Source organism: Phaethon aethereus, assembly GCF_964289735.1.
Source record: "Phaethon aethereus genome assembly, chromosome: 3".
Taxonomy (NCBI): domain Eukaryota; kingdom Metazoa; phylum Chordata; class Aves; order Phaethontiformes; family Phaethontidae; genus Phaethon; species Phaethon aethereus.
This window is the reverse complement of record NC_138576.1, coordinates 33255728-33276440: the sequence shown is the minus strand read 5'-3', so window position 1 is coordinate 33276440 and position 20713 is coordinate 33255728. Positions and strand designations below refer to the sequence as shown.

At 36.0% G+C, this 20713-nt stretch overlaps 1 protein-coding gene across 1 annotated transcript in view; it reads right to left on the bottom strand.

Annotated features, from left to right (window-relative positions):
• The window catches only part of ADGRB3 (adhesion G protein-coupled receptor B3), a gene marked incomplete at its 5' end in the record, with an annotated part of 485010 nt that overhangs the window by 202162 nt on the left and 262135 nt on the right, over window positions 1-20713 (bottom strand). The window contains 3 exons of the mRNA XM_081997317.1: window positions 2170-2272; window positions 9512-9587; window positions 10332-10478. Of these exons, the coding sequence (XP_081853443.1) occupies window positions 2170-2272; window positions 9512-9587; window positions 10332-10478 (326 nt within the window). The remainder of the gene's footprint in view (window positions 1-2169; window positions 2273-9511; window positions 9588-10331; window positions 10479-20713) is intronic.

The following is a 20713-nucleotide window of genomic DNA, read 5'->3' as shown; positions in this document are numbered from 1 at the left end:
TGGATTAAATTATAGGACAAAAACTGAGCCAAAGGAAAAAAAATAATTGCTCTGATATCTACTGGAAAGGTTATTGTCTTTCCAACTTGTCAAGACATAAGTTAATACAATGATCATTAATATTCTGTTACTGAAAGTTTGACAAAGCAAGGTGACAATCAGTGTCTCTAATCTGACCTTTTGTAACAATGAAGTTAATTTCTTTTCCAACATTTTGAAACTTGGCAAAAACTTGCTTGGTACATTATTCAAAAGGATGGATTAAACAAAAAAAGATGAAAAAAATCCCTGTCTAAGAATTTTCTAGAATTTCAGCTTCTGGGCACAGTGGTTCAACCTTTAGTTAGTCTAGCCTTGCTTGTGTTGTACTGGTTGTAATAGCTTGTGTTTAGTTTATAAGTATTTTCAATGCTGACACGTTGCTTACTAGTACTGATTTTATTTTTTAAGTTTTTAGTTTCTTTTCTAGCGTAAGGGACCAAAGTAATTACATTTTTTTTTCCTACTTCCTACCCCACACTTTTTCAAGTAGTAATTCCAATTTCAAAATATAGAAGTCATATTCCAATTTTCCTTATCTACAGGTCACGTAAGTAGCCCCACAATCATTATTAAAACAATGGAAATTAAAAACTAACATTAAGAAATACCATAAACTCTTCCTAATAATGATCTTAGTAAAATTAAAACAAGTATTTTATTTCAAAGGCATTTTTCTTTTCCTGATATACAGGATTAATTTGTGGTCTACTTCAGCAAATACTCTTACATTTTTAGTGAAATTTCTGACAGGAACAAAAGTTTTGTTAAAGGCTGATATTTTCTCTTAATATATAAGATGTAACTTCAGTTGGAAACAAATAAAAAAAAAAAGCAAACAAAAGAAAACCCCAAATCTACCCACCCTGAAACATCTTTAAATTAGATAAAAACAGAGAACCATAAAAACCAAAATCTCTACCATTCTTCATCAATAAACTTCTAATCTTATTGAAAGGTAAGGAGTCATCTCAGTTTATGTTCCTCTATGCCTTTCTTTTTTTCTGCTTGACCTTGCAGTAAATTTCACTGAGTTGTTCTTTCTAATATCATTTTTCTGGGAACTAAATTGTGGTCATAATGACCATTAATGGCAAAATAGTGAGCTGCTTCTAACCTTGGGTAAAATGTTAACCAAAGATCTAGAGTTCAAAGAGTTTTCTTCATACTTTTGCCCAGATACACTAATCCAAATTTTCTACTGACTGAAATATTGGGAACTCCTCCAGCTGAACTGTACCTATATGACCACTTGAGCAAGTGTTTATAACAAAAAATCACAACTTTACAGTCTTTTGCATACTAAAGCTCTAGTAACTGTCTCTCTTAATCATCTCTTTATCACTTTATTTAAGTAAACTCTAACTCTTAGTAACATAAACAGACAGATTTTATATGCCATGCCCTCACATAGATTACTCCCATGCTTGTTATTTAATATTATTTCCCCAATATCGTACATGACAAAAATTTTCCACAAAAGATATATTTTATTCTCCCTGTGGCTGCTGGGAGATTGCTGAGAGCAGAAAGAAAAACTGTTAATATTTTTCATATAGTTAGACATAGAATTCCTTTTTTCAGATTTAAAACATTTTAAATGTGATATTAAAGGCTGAAAAGTGCAGAATTAAAAATAATTGCACAAAAAAATCTAAAACATTTCTAACAATTGTAAGCTAAACTGGAACCAGAGCATTTTTTTCAAAGTCTGCTACAACAGGTTAGGTAAAAACTGGTTTTGGAGTACAAAATAATGAAAGAAAAGAAGAAAAGGCCTGAAGAACTATGTAGCTCTATAACCTGTGCAGGGGGCAAAAGGTTAAGCATTCATTACAATACTACATTTTCAATTGTATTCATCAAAGCAGTTAATGGAGAGTTTTTGGTAGAAACTGCTATTTAAATGAAAACCTCAAAACTCGCAGAACAACAGTTAATTTTGTTTTGCATATACACATACATGTAAGAAGTACACATTCTTTTCAAAATGTATTATACTGTTTCTGATCTTAAGTTTTAGCAGTTAAACCATTTTTATTACCTGATATTTAAAAGAACCCCACCTCTTTCTCTCACATGACCTGATAAATAACCTTGGAAGAGCATATCAACTATCTTTGTACTTACATTAGACAGATGGGCCAGTTCTATCTCCAGGAAAGAATCTGTAGTTTTGGGCTCGGGTCGTATAGTAACAACAATGATTTTTGAATTAACAACGGTAAAATTCCTGGGGGAAAAAAAAAAAAAAGAAAAATGAAAGATTTAACTTAGTATGAGGTTAAATGAGCCTTCTGCTATTACAGTTAAAGAAGTATCTCATGTCTATTTTCTGTGACATTAGTTGACAAATATTCAGGGAGAAAATATATTTGATTGGAAGTGGTGAAAACATTTACTTGTTACCAACCGTATCCAACACATTAAAGATCGAAGAGCAACAATGGTGGCAAAAGTGTCATCCCTTAAAGTACAATTTACTGATTAGAAGGGTGAATTGATGACACAAACATTCTGTCAATGTTTGAATGCATATCTTTTGCTTCCCTCAACACAGACCCACTAGCTATGTTTTATAAGAGACAGTCATTTTTCTTCCAAAGTGCTTTGTTGGACTTTTTTCTGATTGTTAACTGTAAAATTGTGAAGATGGGTGAATGCAATGAGAGATTCTATAGTTCTGTTGATTCTGTGCTCATGAAAAAAACTACCTGTTTCCAGTTTTTGATAAACCAAAGCATTTGTTCTGTGAGTGGGAAACTTCATCATCTAAATACGTTTAAAAAAAATAATCCGTAGCTGTGCCCTGACTTAAATAATTTTTTTCTCAGATTTGTGAGATTAGACTTGGTGTGATGTTATTGTACCACCAGGCTACTCAAAATAATTTTCTATTAATTTCTCTACTTCATCATCAGTCTCTCTTTTCACTGAAAACATGGGTCACTATGTTTTGTAGCTACCTTTATAGGTCACATCTAGTATTGCCAAGGTTATGCTAATAAAGGCATAAAGACATGTTGACATGATGTTCATGTCTGAGTTCCTTGCTTCTTATGACCCTGTCAGGCTTAGAAGAACCATCAGTTATCAGCCTTACTGCTTCTGATGATCATTACGGAATTTCCTTTCTATATAATGCTGCTTTCAACACCTTCTGCTGATGACACATAAACAAACAAAATCTCAGAGACATGTTCACAAGTAGACGTTATCAAAGAAGAAACTAGTCAGTTTAGTTATAATTATAATAGACAGTATAAATAATCTTTTGTTGTTGTTATTGTTTAATTACTTATTTTCTCTAGGGCGATGGTATTTAGGAGAAGATTCTATTTTTCTGAATCATCAAAACAGGAATTGCCATGGCTACAGTAATAGAAACTTAACTCAGTGGACTTGTTACTCAGCACAGGGAATGAAATTATTCTTCTGGGGAAAAGTATGAATTCTAGTCCAATTTTACTCAGCCAAATCATATAATGGAAATATAATGGAAATGGTTTTCTGTTTTTCTTAATTCCTAACTTAATTTCTCTAACAGATCATGACAGGTAGAAATAGAACTTACTAGCTATTAAAAGATTTTTTCCATTTTGGAAATTCAAATAAGCTAATGTAAATACTGATAATTCAGTACTTGATCACAGTCAGTCTTTGTGATTGAGAAGTATTTTATTGCTGTGTCTAATTTTGGTACAGGTCTGATGGTTCTAGGGCGAGATCCAGAAGAACAATTAAGGTGCCTAGGTTGTAACCTTGGTACATCAATTTTGCCTCAGCCTCATTAAAAATCCTACCAATCCACTTACATTCTCAAGAGCCCCTAGCAGACTGTCTCACCAGAAAATAAATGTACCTGCCTACATCGCTGTGAAATGAAATCTGCATCATTCATTGCTGTCCTGTCTGGGCTGAGTTGCATATCTCGTATTTAACTGTTTAGATCGTCTCTGGATGAATGCAATCTGGCAAGTATGTTCTAAACTCATATAACATGTTAAGATGCCACTGAATTCAAACTCAAAATTGTAGTCACAAGAATTTCCCTCAAAACCACTGGTGCAGTGCCATTCATAACTTTGTTGAAGATAATTTTTTAAATAGAAGCTTAGTGCTGAGAACACTTATCCAGGAATTTAAATAATTAGCTTTTACAAAATGTCCCAGGAGGTAGAATATGTGAGTTTCAGTCCCTCTCATATTGGGAACGACATAGAATGGGAATGACCTATCTCACAGTTCCTGGGCAAGTGACTTAGCTTATAGCTTTTTTTATAACAGGTGGAGAGTGACTTCACCATTACCTCTCTCTCCTTAATAAAAAAAAAAAACCACAACAAACCCTAAAATTTATCTTTAATGAGAAATGAACTTGTACAGGATAGTGCTCCACTGACTGTCCATAAAAATGCACACCAGGGTCAAATTTTGAAATCAATTACTCAAAAAATATATTAAATTCCCTGGGAACTATGGTTGAATAAATCCTTGAAGATTCAAGATAACAAAGTTTGATTGAGTAAAGGCTCAAGAAGAACTTCCAGAGCTGCTGTCCTAGTGTTTTTTTCCTGTCTGAACTAATAACAATATTAATAAAATCGTTATTTTACTAAGCTCTTTTTCTACCTGGGTATACTTTTTGAGAGTATTCTTTTATATAAGGGTATACATACTGATTCTGTGTGATATGAAATTCATGTTCTCTTTTTTTTTTGAAGTGACTCTACATTGCTCAAGAAAAATGAAGTTATGAATAAAGTATGTTGTTGTCTCAAGAGAGCATGCAAGAAGTTATAGTTCAATGTGTAAATGTTGTATACATTACAGAAAAATTATGGATGCTACAGCAGTAATACTATGCAGTAAAACCCTGCCTGAGGTAGTCTGTCCTCAGTTTAACAAAACTGACCTAGGGAATTTTAAGGGCCTTTTTTGGCTTTACAACACCCAAAGGAGGGGGTTAGGAATGATGTTTCAAATGGGGAAAGAGAACATTTCAATGCAGGAAATTATAGGAGGAAAAATATGGTAGTTGTTTAGGTGACAGGAAAAAAGCTTGCTACAGCAAAATCATTGATTCTTTATTTGTTCTTATTTGTTAAAGGAAAAGTTAAAAACTTTCTTACAGTATGGTAATATGTAATGTATTCCTTCAGAATGCCCAGGAGAGGAAATATATATAATATCTTTTAGATGAGTATTTTACTAAGAATCAATTTTCTGTGAACGTAACAATAACATAAACATGCTCAGGGATGCAAGAGCTATGGAAATAATATTCAGTCTGTAGTGCTCAAAATATTAAATATTTTGATATATGATTTAAAAAAACCCATATGACATTACAAGAACAGAGCAGTGCCTATATTAGGAAATAGAAGCAGATGAAGTTTATTTACTTGTGCATGGAAAAGAAAATTCTATTTTGATAAGGAAGAATAAAGTATTTTCTTTTCCCTAACTTCTTGTTTAAACAGTCCTGGCAAAATTCTTTGAATAATATACATGTACCTCTAGGATTAAACACATTGTCCAAGAAGAATTACATATTACTGTAATTGCCAAGTTCTCACCTCACATTATGTTTATAAGACTTACTTTTAACAGACTCTACGCCAGTAAAAACAAGACAAATCAAGCCCATATGGTAAAATGCACCTGATTTCAGAGTTTATGAAATACAGCATATAGGCTGTCCTAGATAATGAAATCCTCATTTTACTCACAGAACACCTGTGATGTACCAGATGGGGATTCTGCGGTTAGGTGCTTTGAAAGATTTTCCCTAAAGATATACTGAGATATTATTTGTTTGTTTGTTTGTTTATTTTAAACAAAAAAGTTCCTTGTGATGATGCATAAGCTTGCATACCTTTTAGTGCTGATATTAAGGAATGTATGGGAATGTGTGTCTTGTTTGTTCTTCTGAAAACTGCAAAAAACAGGTGTCATACAATCAAATATTTACTTTACTCTCACCCTAACTCCTATAAAGCTAGGGACTGAAATCACACAGGAATTGGTAAAGCTTTCTGGATATTTAACTGCAGCCAGTAGAAATCATCTGTTTTATCAGGTTGTCAAGTTATAAATGATGTGGCCTTTGAACACAAGCATGAGACCATTTTACTTATTTTACCTTGGCTTATTCTTTTGTTTATCTTTATTCCCACCATTAACATATTTTGTCATGCATACTTGTCCAGAATGCTTTTTAAATTCATACATTGTGTGTAGCTACCACACTTCTAGGTATCATATGAAAACTAGATGATGTTACCTCCCTTTACATTTTACCTGCTTTCACATTTTACAGTGTTTGCTCCATACACAATGCTATTGTGGTGAAGCATTTCACTATGTTAAGCACTAATATGGTTATCACAATAATCCTTATTACAGTTAAATACGATTAGTACAAATAGTAATTAATACAAACCCATGTAAGATGAAAGTTTTTCATTGCAAAATGTAAGCAAACAAAAATAAACCTTTTTCAAATGCAGTAGGATGTACAGAAACCTACACTTCATTCATGTACCTGAATGACTGTAAAATGATAAACCACCCCATAATAAAGATGCCTTTAAAACCTGCATTGCAGTTCTAATTCTTGAAGAGTATAATAGCTCAGCAAACTCAGCGCTAACCACAGTTGCAGCTTTTTTCCAATTCAGAGTCCCATCTGAATGAACATTAAAATGGTTTAAATGAATTCAAACGTGATCAATAGTATTTGATATCTTCATCAATGACATAGACCATGGGATTGAGTGCACCTTCAGCAAGTTTGAAAACAACACCAAGATGAGTGGTGCAGTTGATAATGCTAGAGGATGCCATCCAGAGGCAAGCTTGACAGGCTTGAGGAATGGACCCATGTGAACCTCATAAAGTTCAACAAGGTCAAGTTGCAAGGTCCTGCACCTGGGTTGAGGCAACCCTCAGTATCAACACAGGCTGGGGGATGAAGGGATTGAGAGCAGCTCTGCTCAGAGTGACTTGGGTGTAGTGGTGAATGAAAAGCCAGACATGAGCTGGCAATTTGCACTCGCAGCCCAGAAGGTTAGCTGTATCCTGGGCTGTATCCAAAGAAGCATGGCCAGCAGGTCAAGGGAGGTGATTCTGTCCCTTTACTCTGCTCTGGTGAGACCCTACCTGGAGTACTGCATCCAGCTCTGGAGCTCTCAGCACAGGAAAGACATGGACGTGCTGAAGAGGGTCCAGAGGAGGGTCATAAAACTCATCAGAGGGATGGAACATCTCTCCTGTGAAGGAAGGCTGAGAGAGTTGGCATTATTCAGCCTGAAGAAGAGAAGGCTCTGGGGACACCTTATTGCAGCCCTTCAGAACTTCAAGGGGGCTTATAAGAAAGATGGGGACAGAATTTTTAGCAGGGCCTGTAGTGACAGGACAAGTGCAATGGTTTAAAATGAAAGAGGGTAGATCTAGATAAGACATAAGGAAGAATTTTTTTATGATGAAGGTGTTGAAACACTGGAACAAGTTGCACAGAGAAGTTGTGGCTGTCCCATCACTGGAAGTGTTCAAGATCAGGTTGGATGGGGCTTTGAGCAACCTGATCTAGTGGAAGATGTCCATGCCCATGCCAGGTGGGTGGACTAGGTGATCTTTGAAGGTCTTTTCCAACCCAAACTGTTCAATGGTTCTATGATTCACAAGAATAAGAAGTTTGAAATTGTGCCACTTTTGAGGTACTATTTAAGGTCATGAGATGAAATGTTCAATATGATTGCCATGGGCAAAGAAATCCAGCATGTTATATTTTCTGATGAGGTAAGAGAGCTAAGCTGTAAAAGTTTGAGTATAACTTCATTATAAATATTAAAGAAGTGCAAGGAAGTATTGAAGCGCTGTACTCTGAACAAAGAAGAGACTAGAGGTACCTGGGAATATGAATTATATTTTTATATCACAGATTAATAATGACTTTTATTCCTTATTCACATACATATGAGAAAGAAATAGTGACTGTTTCCTTTCCTTGGGAAGCTGAGAATTTAATTCAAAATAATATAAAATGTATTCAGAGGCAAAGTGGGATATCTTCATATTTGAATTTCTAAAGACAATTTATGAATAGATATACATAGGTTATTAGACCATTTTGCTTTAGAAGCTCACAAATTTTAGATTGGATATTAGGAAAAATTTCTTCACTGAGAGGGTGGTCAGGCATTGGAACAGGCTGCCCAGGGAGGTGGTGGAGTCGCCATCCCTGGAAGTGTTCAAAAAACGTGTGGATGTGGCGCTTCAGGACATGGTTTAGGGGACATGGTGGTTCTGGATTAATGGTTGGACTTGATGATCTTGAAGGTCCTTTCCAACCTAGTGATTCTGTGATTCTGTGAAAACCTCCTTATGAACTGAATTGTACAGCAAAATGGTCAAATTTGCTGTGTAAATCAGTAACCAGCTGAAAGTAGAACAGGTAAAAGCAAAAAAAATTGGGAACTGAGATGCACTTTCTCATAGTACATAGCACTTAGCTGCTGTACTTTTATGTCCCTGTTCTGCCCCTATTCCTGCTACTTGGGGTGCTATTGTTTCTAGGGAAAATCTAGTAAGGCCTGTAAATCTCACTTTTCTAATGGATTAAACTAAAGCCCTGTAGAGAAGTAGGGAAACGTGATCTGGTGTCTTCCTAATTACTATCCTTTCTAACTATTGTGAATTCATTAGCAGCTATTGTGACACAATCCACACCCTTTTTCTTTTACTGTAAAAGGACAATAGTAGACCAATGGTGCACAGGATCTTGTGAAATAAGATAGTATTAATGGACTGTGAAATGATCTTAACCATTAATTTGAGAAGGGGGCGGGGGGGAAGTTTACTTCCAAATTTTCTGTTATCAAGTACAGAAAGGAAAAAGTGAAACAAGAGACTCTTTTATATCCTTATGAATGTGTATGGCCCTCATAACAGAAATACCACAGCTCTTCAGGCGTATGCCTGTCTTGTTTTTAAAATGTATCCTCTCTATAGCTCTGCTGTCTCTTCTAAATACAACTTGCACTGAAAAAGTACTTGGAAAACTACTTCTAACGACTTCTGTAGAAGCAGAGCAGACAACCTTAGTAAATCAGGTTATGATGCCATGGCTAGATCACTTGTACTAAAGAGACAAACAGTAGTTTGAAGCACAAGTGTAAGTAGATTGAACATTAATGTACTTCTAATTGAACATTTACGTAATTAAGCCTAATATAGATTACATAAAATATAAACTAAGCCAATTTGATAAAAAGTCTATTTCCATCATACAAAAGACTAAGAATGAAGGAAAGAAAAAAATACATATATGTATTTTAGGTAACAGGGGAAAAAAAATCCAACAATACCAATATGCAAACAGTCTTGGTTGTCTGCTTTTATCTTTACATATAGTGTAGCTATGATCCTGAAATAGTCTAATTCATATTATATTTATGAAATTTCTTACCTCAAAGTGGGCAAAATGAGTTCTAAATTTTTGTATAGCACTGCTCCAAGTACAAATACAGTTGATTCATCTAGTTCTGAAAAAAGTAAGGAAGACAAAGATTTTTTTTTTTTAAACTCTCTCTCTCAAGCCTTCATCAGCATAAAAAACCTGTGAATACCATTTATGTTTCTAGTAGAAATTTTATTTTAAATAAATCATAATCATTTTGAATTATATCCTGGAAATCTGTCATAAAGATGTAGTACTGTCAGGAATATATCAAAAGATTTAAATCGCTGAAAATCACATTTTCAAAAAATCAATTTTGGGTACTGACATCCATGATAGTTCATTTACATTTATAATTAAGTATCCTCAAAGATTGTCTTTAGAGTTTAATGCCTAGCAGGTAAATTCTCTAATGTCAGAGATCTGCACTGCAATGGTAAATTGTATCTGAAAGCAGGGTAATTTGCCTGCTGAGCATCCTTTGGTAAAAGTTAGGTCACCTGTTGGAATGGCCCAGTCTGTTGGAGTGGAGCAGCTTCAGGGGATTCAGCAGAGCTGCACTTCAGGTCACCTCATACCACCACAGATACACTCTAAGCATTGGCTTAATGCCTAGGATTTCTGTAGCGCTTTTTGTTCAAGATGCTGATGTTCAAGATGTGAAATTAAGCCACATCATTTCCCTCTGGGATAAGCTGTGGGTACTGGATTTCTTTTGAAGACAGATAAAATAACCACTTCTATATCATACCGTTGTCCTATAAGACAAAGATTCTGAGTTCCCTTGTTAAAGTTAATACAAAATTAACATGCTGGTATGCTTCTTTACCTGTTGACATAGGGGTGAAGATATTTTTTGGAATGACAACCCTGTCTTCTGAGTTTCGTGCCCAATCAACCATTCCTTTTCTTCCTTTCATGGGGAAATTGATGTCAGTTAAAACAGATGCAGCAGGAAGCTTCTGAATGCTGGCCACTAGTAAGAGAAATCACAAAATCAAATAAAATTATGTTTCATACTTTAAAGCATCATATGATAACAGTACAGCAATAACAAAAATGTTTAATAATACATTTCAAGTAAAACAGGAATTTATAGGACATTAACTGGTACAGAAAGTGTAATCTTTTGTTTATTATGCAGTTCTACCATGGAGTAATTGTGTGGCATTGATCGTATCATTTGTCAGCCAGATTCTGATTAAGTTTCTTAACAGGGATTATTGAATGTACTGGCTTATACCCTGAAATTCACACATAAGGACATTGTTGTGTCTTCAAGCAAATTCTAAAATGATCAAATGTGACAAGGAAGAGGATGCTGCAAATTGCTTTGGGAAACATCACTGCTAGATGCAGCCTAATGAAGCAATAACAGAGCTTTTATCCCCTATACGGGCACAATTTCAAGATAGACCCATTAAAGAGATTCACATATTAAAAGACCTCATTGTTTCCACGCAAATGAGAATAATGCGGTATAGCACTCAATTTCTTTTCCTTGAAAGAATAATCCCCATTCTGAATTTGTAATTATATTTTTTCTTTCTAAAAAAAATCCACCCCCCCCCCAACAATTTCACTATTAGGTATCAAATCTAATAATAGGCAGTTTGGAATTTTGTTTACTCATTCCCATTTTCTCTCTGTTTTCTAACTCAACTATTATCTGGAAATCAGTTTCAGCTTTGCTGTGAAATCTAAGTATGACTCCATGGCAACACCATCAGTGTCTGGGAAGACTCAAACTACTTTTAAGGAACTGACAGGACTGCAAGTGTTTACGTACACTCAGAGAGATGAAAAACACCACATTTGGAACACTAGCTCTGTTCTTAATGTAAGCCATGTTGATAGCCATTTCCTGTGCAATGCTCTTCCTAATCAATTTATGAAGAGGCTAATGTAGTTGGAAGGGTTCGGACAATCAGGACTATACTTTGATCTGCATAATGATTTCACTGCAAGGACTCTGCAAGGCGGTTAAATATGAAGACAATGGGGGACAGCTGTAAAAGTAATCAGAACAGCAAAATTAAAGTAGAAAACCATTAGGTGTCTCATCAGTGGATTTTATTTGGAAGGAAACGGTAATTCAAGTCCAAGAGAAGAGGAAAATTAAGAGGTTAACAATATTAACTCTACAAATGTATTCCTTGATAACTGACTCTTAGTCTCAAATTAGACTGGTTACGTATTATAGAATCACATTAGTGAGGTGCTACTTGAGGTTATTTCAGGCTTTCCATTATAAAACTATCATCAGGGCTTTACAATGCTAGTTACAATCCCCTCTGGGCTGAAATTGGCAAATACATTCCCAGCCCCAAAGGGATGCTTAATCTTGTGAATTTTCAGGTGGTGTGTGGAGGGAGAAGAGTTCAGGTGTTTCAGAATTACTGGAGCATAAAATGGATTGTGTGTTTTCACATGCAATCGATGGTTATACAGAATATATTAACATTGTAAAAATGGATTTTTTTCCATAGTTCTTAAAATCTAAAAAGAATTTTATTTTCCACATAAATAAAAATTAAAGCGACAGTTATTTAGTTTTCAAAATTAAATACAGCCTGTATAAGACAATATTGATTTTTTCATTTGCACAGTATTTATCTGTGTATCTACCTATCTGTCTATCTAATTAGCTAGTAGAGCCTTAATATTTCATCCACCTTTCAGATGACAGTTCCCTTTATTGAAATAGGAAATCAATGTTATTCAACGGAATTCACTCTGCAAAACAGAAAACCACTTTAGGAATGTATAAACAGTGAGGGTCTAGGATAGTACCTCTCCAGGCTCTGTCTCTCTCTGTATGTTAAATAAGGTCATTCATCATGGTACTTAAGCACTACTTAGAACCAAAGTTTCCAAAATATTTGTTAATATTTAGGTGATGAATAACACAAAACCTAAACACAAATGCTAAACATTTGGTTTATTGCTTATATGCAATAAATATAAACATTTATTGGGAAGAGTTAGGTTTATGGTTGGACTCAATGATCTTAATGCTCTTTTCCAACCGAAATGATTCTATGATTCTATATATTCCCATTCATGGTTCAGACAAGTTTTTCTTCTACTCATGATCAAACAAAAGTGTTTCTATTTAATTTCACACAAGATGCAACCTTAACATCCTGGTGATTTTGAATCTCTGCATAGACAGAGTACACAGCACATATAAACCAATAATTGAAAAAGATTTGCCAAAATGCTTGTTTTATGTCTTGCAAAGTCTGCCTCTTGCAGACCCACAAAGATTATTTGGTCCTTCTTTAGCCACTTTGATGAATGATTCCAAGAGGATGTGCCTACTAATTTCCAACATGGCACTGATGTTTGAAGGTGTAAGATAATATAATGGAATCTGATTGGAGGCAGCTAGTTCAGTCCATCAACATGGCCAGGTGGACACATGAAACAGTTCCCACCTCTTCAGTACCACTGTGAGCTGTATTTTATGTTTTTAAAAAGCTGATATTCTTATTAAACTTTAGTCTACAACTCATTTCAATGAGACCTTGGTGCATGACCAGCTATATTTCCATTGTGAAATGTGACTTTACTGCTCTCTAACTCAGTTTTAATATACAGCATGAAATAATTATTTATTGTGAGCATGAAAATCAACAGACCTTTTAAAGGGGAGTGTGCATAATTCAGGTTTTGGGTCATTCATATGTCAGAAACTCAAATATCAGTTTCTTAAACATAGATAGTAAGACAGAATGACATGTCATTCACTTTGTACTTTATCGTATTCTTTTTATGTTAGGTTTGTATTAGAAAAAAAAGCTCCAAATACTGGAACCCAAATGATTCAGTTCTGCAATTGCCAAACAAACACTTTGTCTTCTCATTTGAAAAAAACAAAAGCTGTATTTTTTTTTTTTAATTGCTATGCCAAAATATCATGTCCTGAATTTGTGAGACAGAACACTAGCCAAAGAGGACATTTACAGGCACTGGGGCAGAAGTATTTTTGCTTGTTTATACACACACAGAAGTTGTATATACTTCTGTATATAGAAGTATAATACTGGAAAAACAGTCAATGAGAATATTAATGAAAATGAGACAGTAAGGTGGAAAAAAGATTTAAAAAGAGAACAAAAAAAATTAAAATTAAAATTATCTAAGCAGAAGTTGAAGAAAATCTGCATGTGTAATTTTAAATTAAGGAAATTTAAAATATAAAATTTCCTATATACACCATACACAGCATGTCTTATTGTCTCAGATAAAATCATATTTGAGTTATTGCAGTAATACATTCTTCTGTTATAATCTGATTATATTTTCTTGCATTGTTTATGCTAAAGACATAATACTGGCAAGTAACCTGCCTGGTCATTCCTCAGATCATTCTTACAGTTTGCACATACCCTGCTGTAGACAAAATTAATCAAAACTTTTCCAATATGGAAAATTCTCATTTTTATTTATTTGTATTATGGCAATTCCTATGATTTTCCAGGCATTGCTCAAAAAAAAAAAACAAACCACCCAAACAAACAAATAAAAAAGAAGATGCAGAGCTTGTTTTAATTCAAAAAAATTCTTTGCTTTTGACCTAGCAGCATGAACCGGAAATGAAAAAGCCACCCAGAGGGCTTTTGGCAGGAAAAAACTTAGAGGCAGAAAGTTTGAATGTAGAAAAACAAGTTTAGGGTGCAGAATATGTTGCACTCTCATTCTCTGGCCAGCCTCTCTTGTTGTGGCTCCTATATACTGTCAATTACAATTTTAATGAGATACCCAAAGGTTAAAAAAAAAACACGTAGAAAAAGGAATCTCATCCATGGTACTTGACTGTACTCAACATCTGAAGAATGCAGGAGGTAGAATATAATATTTATTTTTTTAAAAACAGCAACATCATACTTCTGAATCATGCAGGTGATATCTATGCCCTAGATGGAAGAAAACCTCACCTAGCTATAAGCTGGAATACAGGAGAAAAAGCCCTTATTTTAGAATTCTTTGAGCATTCTTTTGATTCACATTGGTATAAATTACAAGATAGTGGTTCAATTACACATAAAAACACATACATATTTGATGACTCCATAATAATTATTGATTCAGAAAAATCTATTTAAGTAGACTAGTCTAATCAATTTAGTGATTGCTTTGACATTTAATGGATTCATTTTAATATCCTTTACAAACACATCTCCTTTTGCCTTTATTTCATTTTCATGTTGTAGTTGCAGACAACCTGTTCAATACCATTTTACTGAAAATTTCAGAATTTGTAACTGTTAACTGTTCTTGCTTACTAAGTAAAATAAAATATCTTTGGAACTGATTAACTCCAAACTCATAGGAATGGATAATTTTCCATGGCTATCCAAATGAGCTGATTACACACAGTAATATGTGAATGATATTTAAACAGTTTATTTGGAGCAGCAAAAAAGTGGTAAATTAATGTGTCAAGAAAATTCTGAGCAAAATAAAAATTGTGTGGTTCTTGTATGCTGGCCCTTTGTAGCTCATGACCTAGAATAGAAAAGCTGAAATGTATTGCTATGGTCCCTATAACCCTGAATGATTTATAAGCTGCTTAGTGTAACTTCCAGTAGCTCTCTGAGTGAACTGGGTTGCTAAATAATAAAAGATAAAGCAACCAAATAAGTGGCATGAATCATCTTCCCCTTCTCTTTACTATCCACCCATTAGCCTCCTGTGTCGAACAAAAACTGATAACGTTTCAGAATCAGCCCCCTGAATAATATTAATCACTTTAGAACAGGAAATCAGGTTCACTGAAAGGCATGACAGAAAAATAACTGGATGTTTGCTCATGATCTAAACACAACTTAAGCTCTCACAGCAGAGATTTATATTTTAAAATTACAATGCAAGCCAAATTAAACAGTTGATCCCTATCCTTATCAAAGACTGAACCAAAACCTTTCGAAAAGCTGTTCGAAATCTGAGTCCAAATTCTGTAGCATTCACTTATTTTCAAAAGAGGATACAACACTTGTGGTGATTCTCCTTTCTTGTAAGTGATAACATCCTGGGTTTGTTGTATTTTACAGCACAGTAACTATGTTGATTCCTAATTTACAATCACTTAAGATACAGAGGAATGGTATTGACCGAATTGAAAAACCAGATACAGAAATCTATGGGATTAGCATAAGATGTCAACTTCTTAACCCTCCTTGTCAGAACAAGAAAGTAGAATTCTGAATTCGAGTGCCTTTAGTCACAGACAACAGAGAATGGCTATGCATATCAGCAGCATCATTCTCTCTTTTCCCATTCTATTTTGATTTGTCCATTAACAGCATACAAGACATATATTATTCAGCAGTTAGTCAACTTGAGTTCATCGTACAACAGGTTTTGATTTTTCAGACAGAGGATATTATACTGCCCTTCTGGGACAGCTACTGCTAAATTAATTTCTGGGTGCAATAGTCATGAATAGAACTGCCACTATCACAGATGTTCAGAATAAAGAATATGAAAGAATTTTTGTGTTAAAATTCATAATACTGAGTATTTCTGCAAACATCTCTGTTAAGAAGACCTAATTAAAATCATCTTTATACATTTTAGAATTATTCTGTTGACCCTAAATGTAAAACTTTTGTTTTTTTGTAGAATAACTAAGCTTATTTAAGTCAGCTCTTGTTGAGTACATGGGAAACAAAGTCTTGCCTGGCTCATCATCAAAAAGCCAAATGGACATATTGAAACTGATATTACAACAGATTTGCTCTATGCCCATCATTTTAAAGACATTCTGCAACAAACACAAATGGTGAAACCCCGTTATCAAGAAGACCAATTTGTGTATCCCAAGATTTGCTGTGGAACGTTTCACCTGAGCAGGCCTGACGATCTTTAAAATCCTTATCTCAGTACAGACATAAATCCACTTCATACAGTCCACAAGATTATGTATAATAGAAAGACGGCGGTAAAGTGACATCCTCTTATATGAACATAAGAAGAACAACTAGGTAATTTTCCCTCTGCAAATAACACCCATGAAATCTCCCTGCAGTGAACCAACATCAAACAAAGGTCAGAAAAATGCTCCTAAGAAATTATAACTTAACAGATCTACTACCTCTTAAGACTATCAACACAGAAATGGTGTCTTAAATTAGAACCTTGTTATGCCCTACTGCTCCATGGCCAGGCAAGAGTGGGATGTCCCTAGAAGCCTGCTGTGCACTCGCATCCCTGAAGCTCAGCAGCCCATAGCAGCTACCCTCCAGCTATTCAAACTTTGGACGGCAAGACATACTACTCGTATAGGCAGAAGTAGAAGTAGCCATTTCATAGATATTTTCACTAATCATGCATGTGAAAATTTCTACGCTAAACAAGCCTATTTCACATGTTCTGCATGTGTCCTTCCTTTGCTCCCCCATCCCACTGGGGAGGAGTAAGTGAGCAGCTTTGTGGTGCTTAGTTGCTGGCTAGGTTTAAACCACGACAACAAAACACAGTAGGAGGTTGTACTTCATCAACTAGAAGACAACTCCATCTTCTGGGAATTATATTGAAGATGAAAACATGAACAGCCAAAGAGACCCAGAGCCACATCCAAGATACTCTCTGTTTCTGAAAGAGATTATTTTTTTTCGTTCCTCTTAGTATTACTGTGCATTCATGCTACTAAGACTAAGGTCTCCCTTAGCAACTCTTGCCTTGTCATAAAGCACTTCTCAAGGAAAAGAAAGACTCAGCATAAAGCAAGACAGAAGATGGAGGTTGATGCAGGAGGTAGAACGAGTTGGCATTTGTCGTGGTTTAACCTGAGCCAACAAGTAAGCACCACAAAGTTGCTCGCTTATTCCCCACCAAAGGGATGGGGGAGAGAATCAGAAGAATAAAAGTTAGAAAACTCATGGGTTGAGATGAAGACAGTTTAATAGGAAAAGCAAAAGCAATGCACGCAAGCAAAGCAAAACAAGGAATTCGTTCACCACTTCCCACCGGCAGGCAGGTGTTCAGCCATCTCCAGGAAAGCAGGGCTCCATTACACCATAACAATTACTTGGGGAGACAAACGCCCTCACTCCAAACATTCCCCCCTTCCTTCTTCTACCCTCAGCTTTATATGCTGAGCATGACGTCGTTATGGTATGGAATGTCCCTTTGGTCAGTTGAGGTCAGCTGTCCCAACTTTATCCCCTCCCAACACATTGTGCACCCCCAGCCTACTCACTGGTGGGGTGGGGTGAGAAGCAGAAAGGGCCTTGACTCTGTGTAACCACTGCTCAGCAATAATGAAAACAACCCTGAATTATCAACATTGTTTTCAGCACAAATCCAAACTGTTACCCCATACTACCAACTATGAAGAAATTTAACTCTATCCCAGCCAAAACCAGCACAGCATTTAAATGCATGGGTTTTAGTGTTACAGACATAAAGTTTAAAACCATGGTAATACTGAGGGGACAAAGCCACCTGCAATGTTATTTCAGATTGACTGTACAGGGAAGGTGCTGAAACCAAGCATTTTTGAACCACTAAGGTGACTAGAAAAAATGTCTGTGCTAGTGATTCTAGTTGATAGCGAGAGGAAGAGAGTTAGACTGAAGGTAATGTTAAGGTAGTGAGCTCAGAAGATGGCAATGATGATGAAGCTGTCGTTAGAGAAAGGGAGAAAGAAGAGCTGAGAAAGAGAGATCATTTATATGCTTATTTATCAGGTTTACTGATGATTAGATATCCACTAAGAACTATTAAAAAGATAGGCAGAGAAGACTTGACAGGGGACAAGGGATCAGTAAGGGGGCAAACAGATGTGAAAATCATTAGAAAGTAATTGTTAAAAACTTTCTCTCAACGTAACATTGCTTGGGGATGTGAAAAGCAGAGGTAGAATGATTGCTTCCCAGAAATAGTAAATTGAAGCAAAGGAAAGATGGCCATTGCCTTACCTCTAGGGAAATGACAACTAAATCACATCATTCAGCAATCTAGAAAGATGTGAACTAAGTTATGCAGGATATTGAAAGGTGGCATAAGAAGTGAATTCTCAGACATGAAGATAGAATATTTGATGTATAAAAGCCACACGCATAGGATACAAAATAAAGCATGTGAATCAATATATGTTTCTAATCACAGCTTTTTGTAGCAGACTAGAAAGAGATGTCTATATATTTTATTATTGAACAGCTTTTTTAATCATACAAAATGGCATCTTAAATTTCAGATAGAACTACGAACAAATTAAAACTGAGACAACTGTAAATTACTCTGGCAATAGAATCTTGGAACATTAATAGTATGGAAGTGGCTAGTGAATCCTAAAAAGTAGAGCCTGATTAAAAGCCATATCGTGCAAAACAGTAGATATGGAGGAAATGCTTGCAGGTGCCCCTCATTTTGACAACAGTTCACCAAGCATGTACAAATTTCTCCATGTGCCTTCCCAGAAGTGTTCCAATCAGAGTATCTCAGTGTTTTCTTTATACTTTGGCTCCATTAAGACTGAGAAATTACACAGAGCAGCAGGTAAGATTCTCAAAAATCTCAAGGCTGTAGCTATGTTTACTGTCCAGTGTGGTCCCCTCATTACATGCATGTGCAGTTGTTTTCTTTTTTAAAACCTGGCTAAGTCAGAGAAAGCATTGCTGGTCTAACACTGCCTGTTGGACTACTGATCTAATATTCTGAGCACTTGAATTAGGAAGATCTGTGTGTAGTCAGGTCCCCCTTTGAAGAGGGGATCCCCATCTGAAGGAATTATAAACCATACCTTCCTCACCATGGATAAGAATATCCATTAGCATTCAAGGCAATCATCATCAAAACCTGAGCTATCTAGAAGGAAAGGAGGACCAAAACTGTATTTCAATATTCATTTGACAACAGGCACAATACATCAGGCAAGGGTTCAGAAGAAAGGCGGGTTTGCTTAACTCATCCCAGATAACTGAGAGATGTGTCACATTAGTGTTTTACTAAATTCTTGACTCTACTAACTTTGAAGAATTCAGTCGTAAGCTTACCATTTCCTGGTCAGCATCAAATTACTTCTCTAGTGGATATCTTCAATTCTGAATTTTTTATTCAACCTGGAGACCAAGCTGTCATAAGCCAGTGCACCCTGTGGCAGACCAATATGCATTTTTTGTTTCAAACATTTTGCAGTTCTGAGGAAACTACACCTTTCTTGGTACAATGGAGGAAACCACAAAGAAGAACGAGATACCGGCTCCCGCAGAGCAAAGATATGGTGTAGGTGAGACACACCAAAGCCTGCAGGTGTGCCATTGCCTGTTGCATATGCATGAAGTTTCTTGTAATCAGACAGAGATTGTGGGACTCGGACTGTATAAAAATGACACCATCAGAAGCAAAGGGGGGACCCCCACCACCAAGGAACATCAAGAGGAGCAATGGGACGCCGCTGGACCCACGGGTGGTGATATCTTCTTTGCTGCCTCTCTCTCTCTCTCCCCCCTCTTCCCCCTCCCGTCCTTTGTCAAAGTGTAAAAGACGTGTTGCACGGGACTTGTTTGTTTAGTTGAATTGTTTGGGTAGAGTAGTTGCCGTGGAGTTATTTATGTAACCTCATGCCTTGCATTTTGTATTATTAAATTGTTAAATTGGTTGGCTGGTTTAATTTCACCTTAATTCAGTCCAGGGGGATCACAAACTTGGTTGTTGGTCTCACGAGGAAAGAGGTCATCCTGAACGACTCCTTTTGAGCCGCGACACACACCCATCACACATACACCTCTACAGCTTTAGCTGCCCATGCTCAAAATCAGCTCTGAGATGATGCAACTTTGTAACTTAGATCAGACTACTATAAGAAGTGGGGGTCCATGCCCCTTCACTCAGGAGCTACACTTAAGCTAAATCAGCTGTGACTGTGCATGGCCATGTATTTTGCTTGTCTGAAACTTGACCTGTGAATTTGGTGTCAAGGTCAAGTGACCTTGGACCTGCCTTTTCACTATGGGCTTGCCTGGACACTACTGGATTATTAGCTGAATAACACCACTGGACTGGATCCTGACCTAGACGCTGTGACTTGACTTCTTGGGTTGACGTCAGATCTGCCTCATCACTATGGACTTGTCTGGTGATCTGGAATATGAGCTGGGCCTGGCTAGCTTCACAGACCTCCTCTGCTCTTCTTGTTTGGCTGCTATGGGACCTCGGCTTTGCAAGTGAGGCAAAGCATGCCCTGCTGTCTCCTGGTTT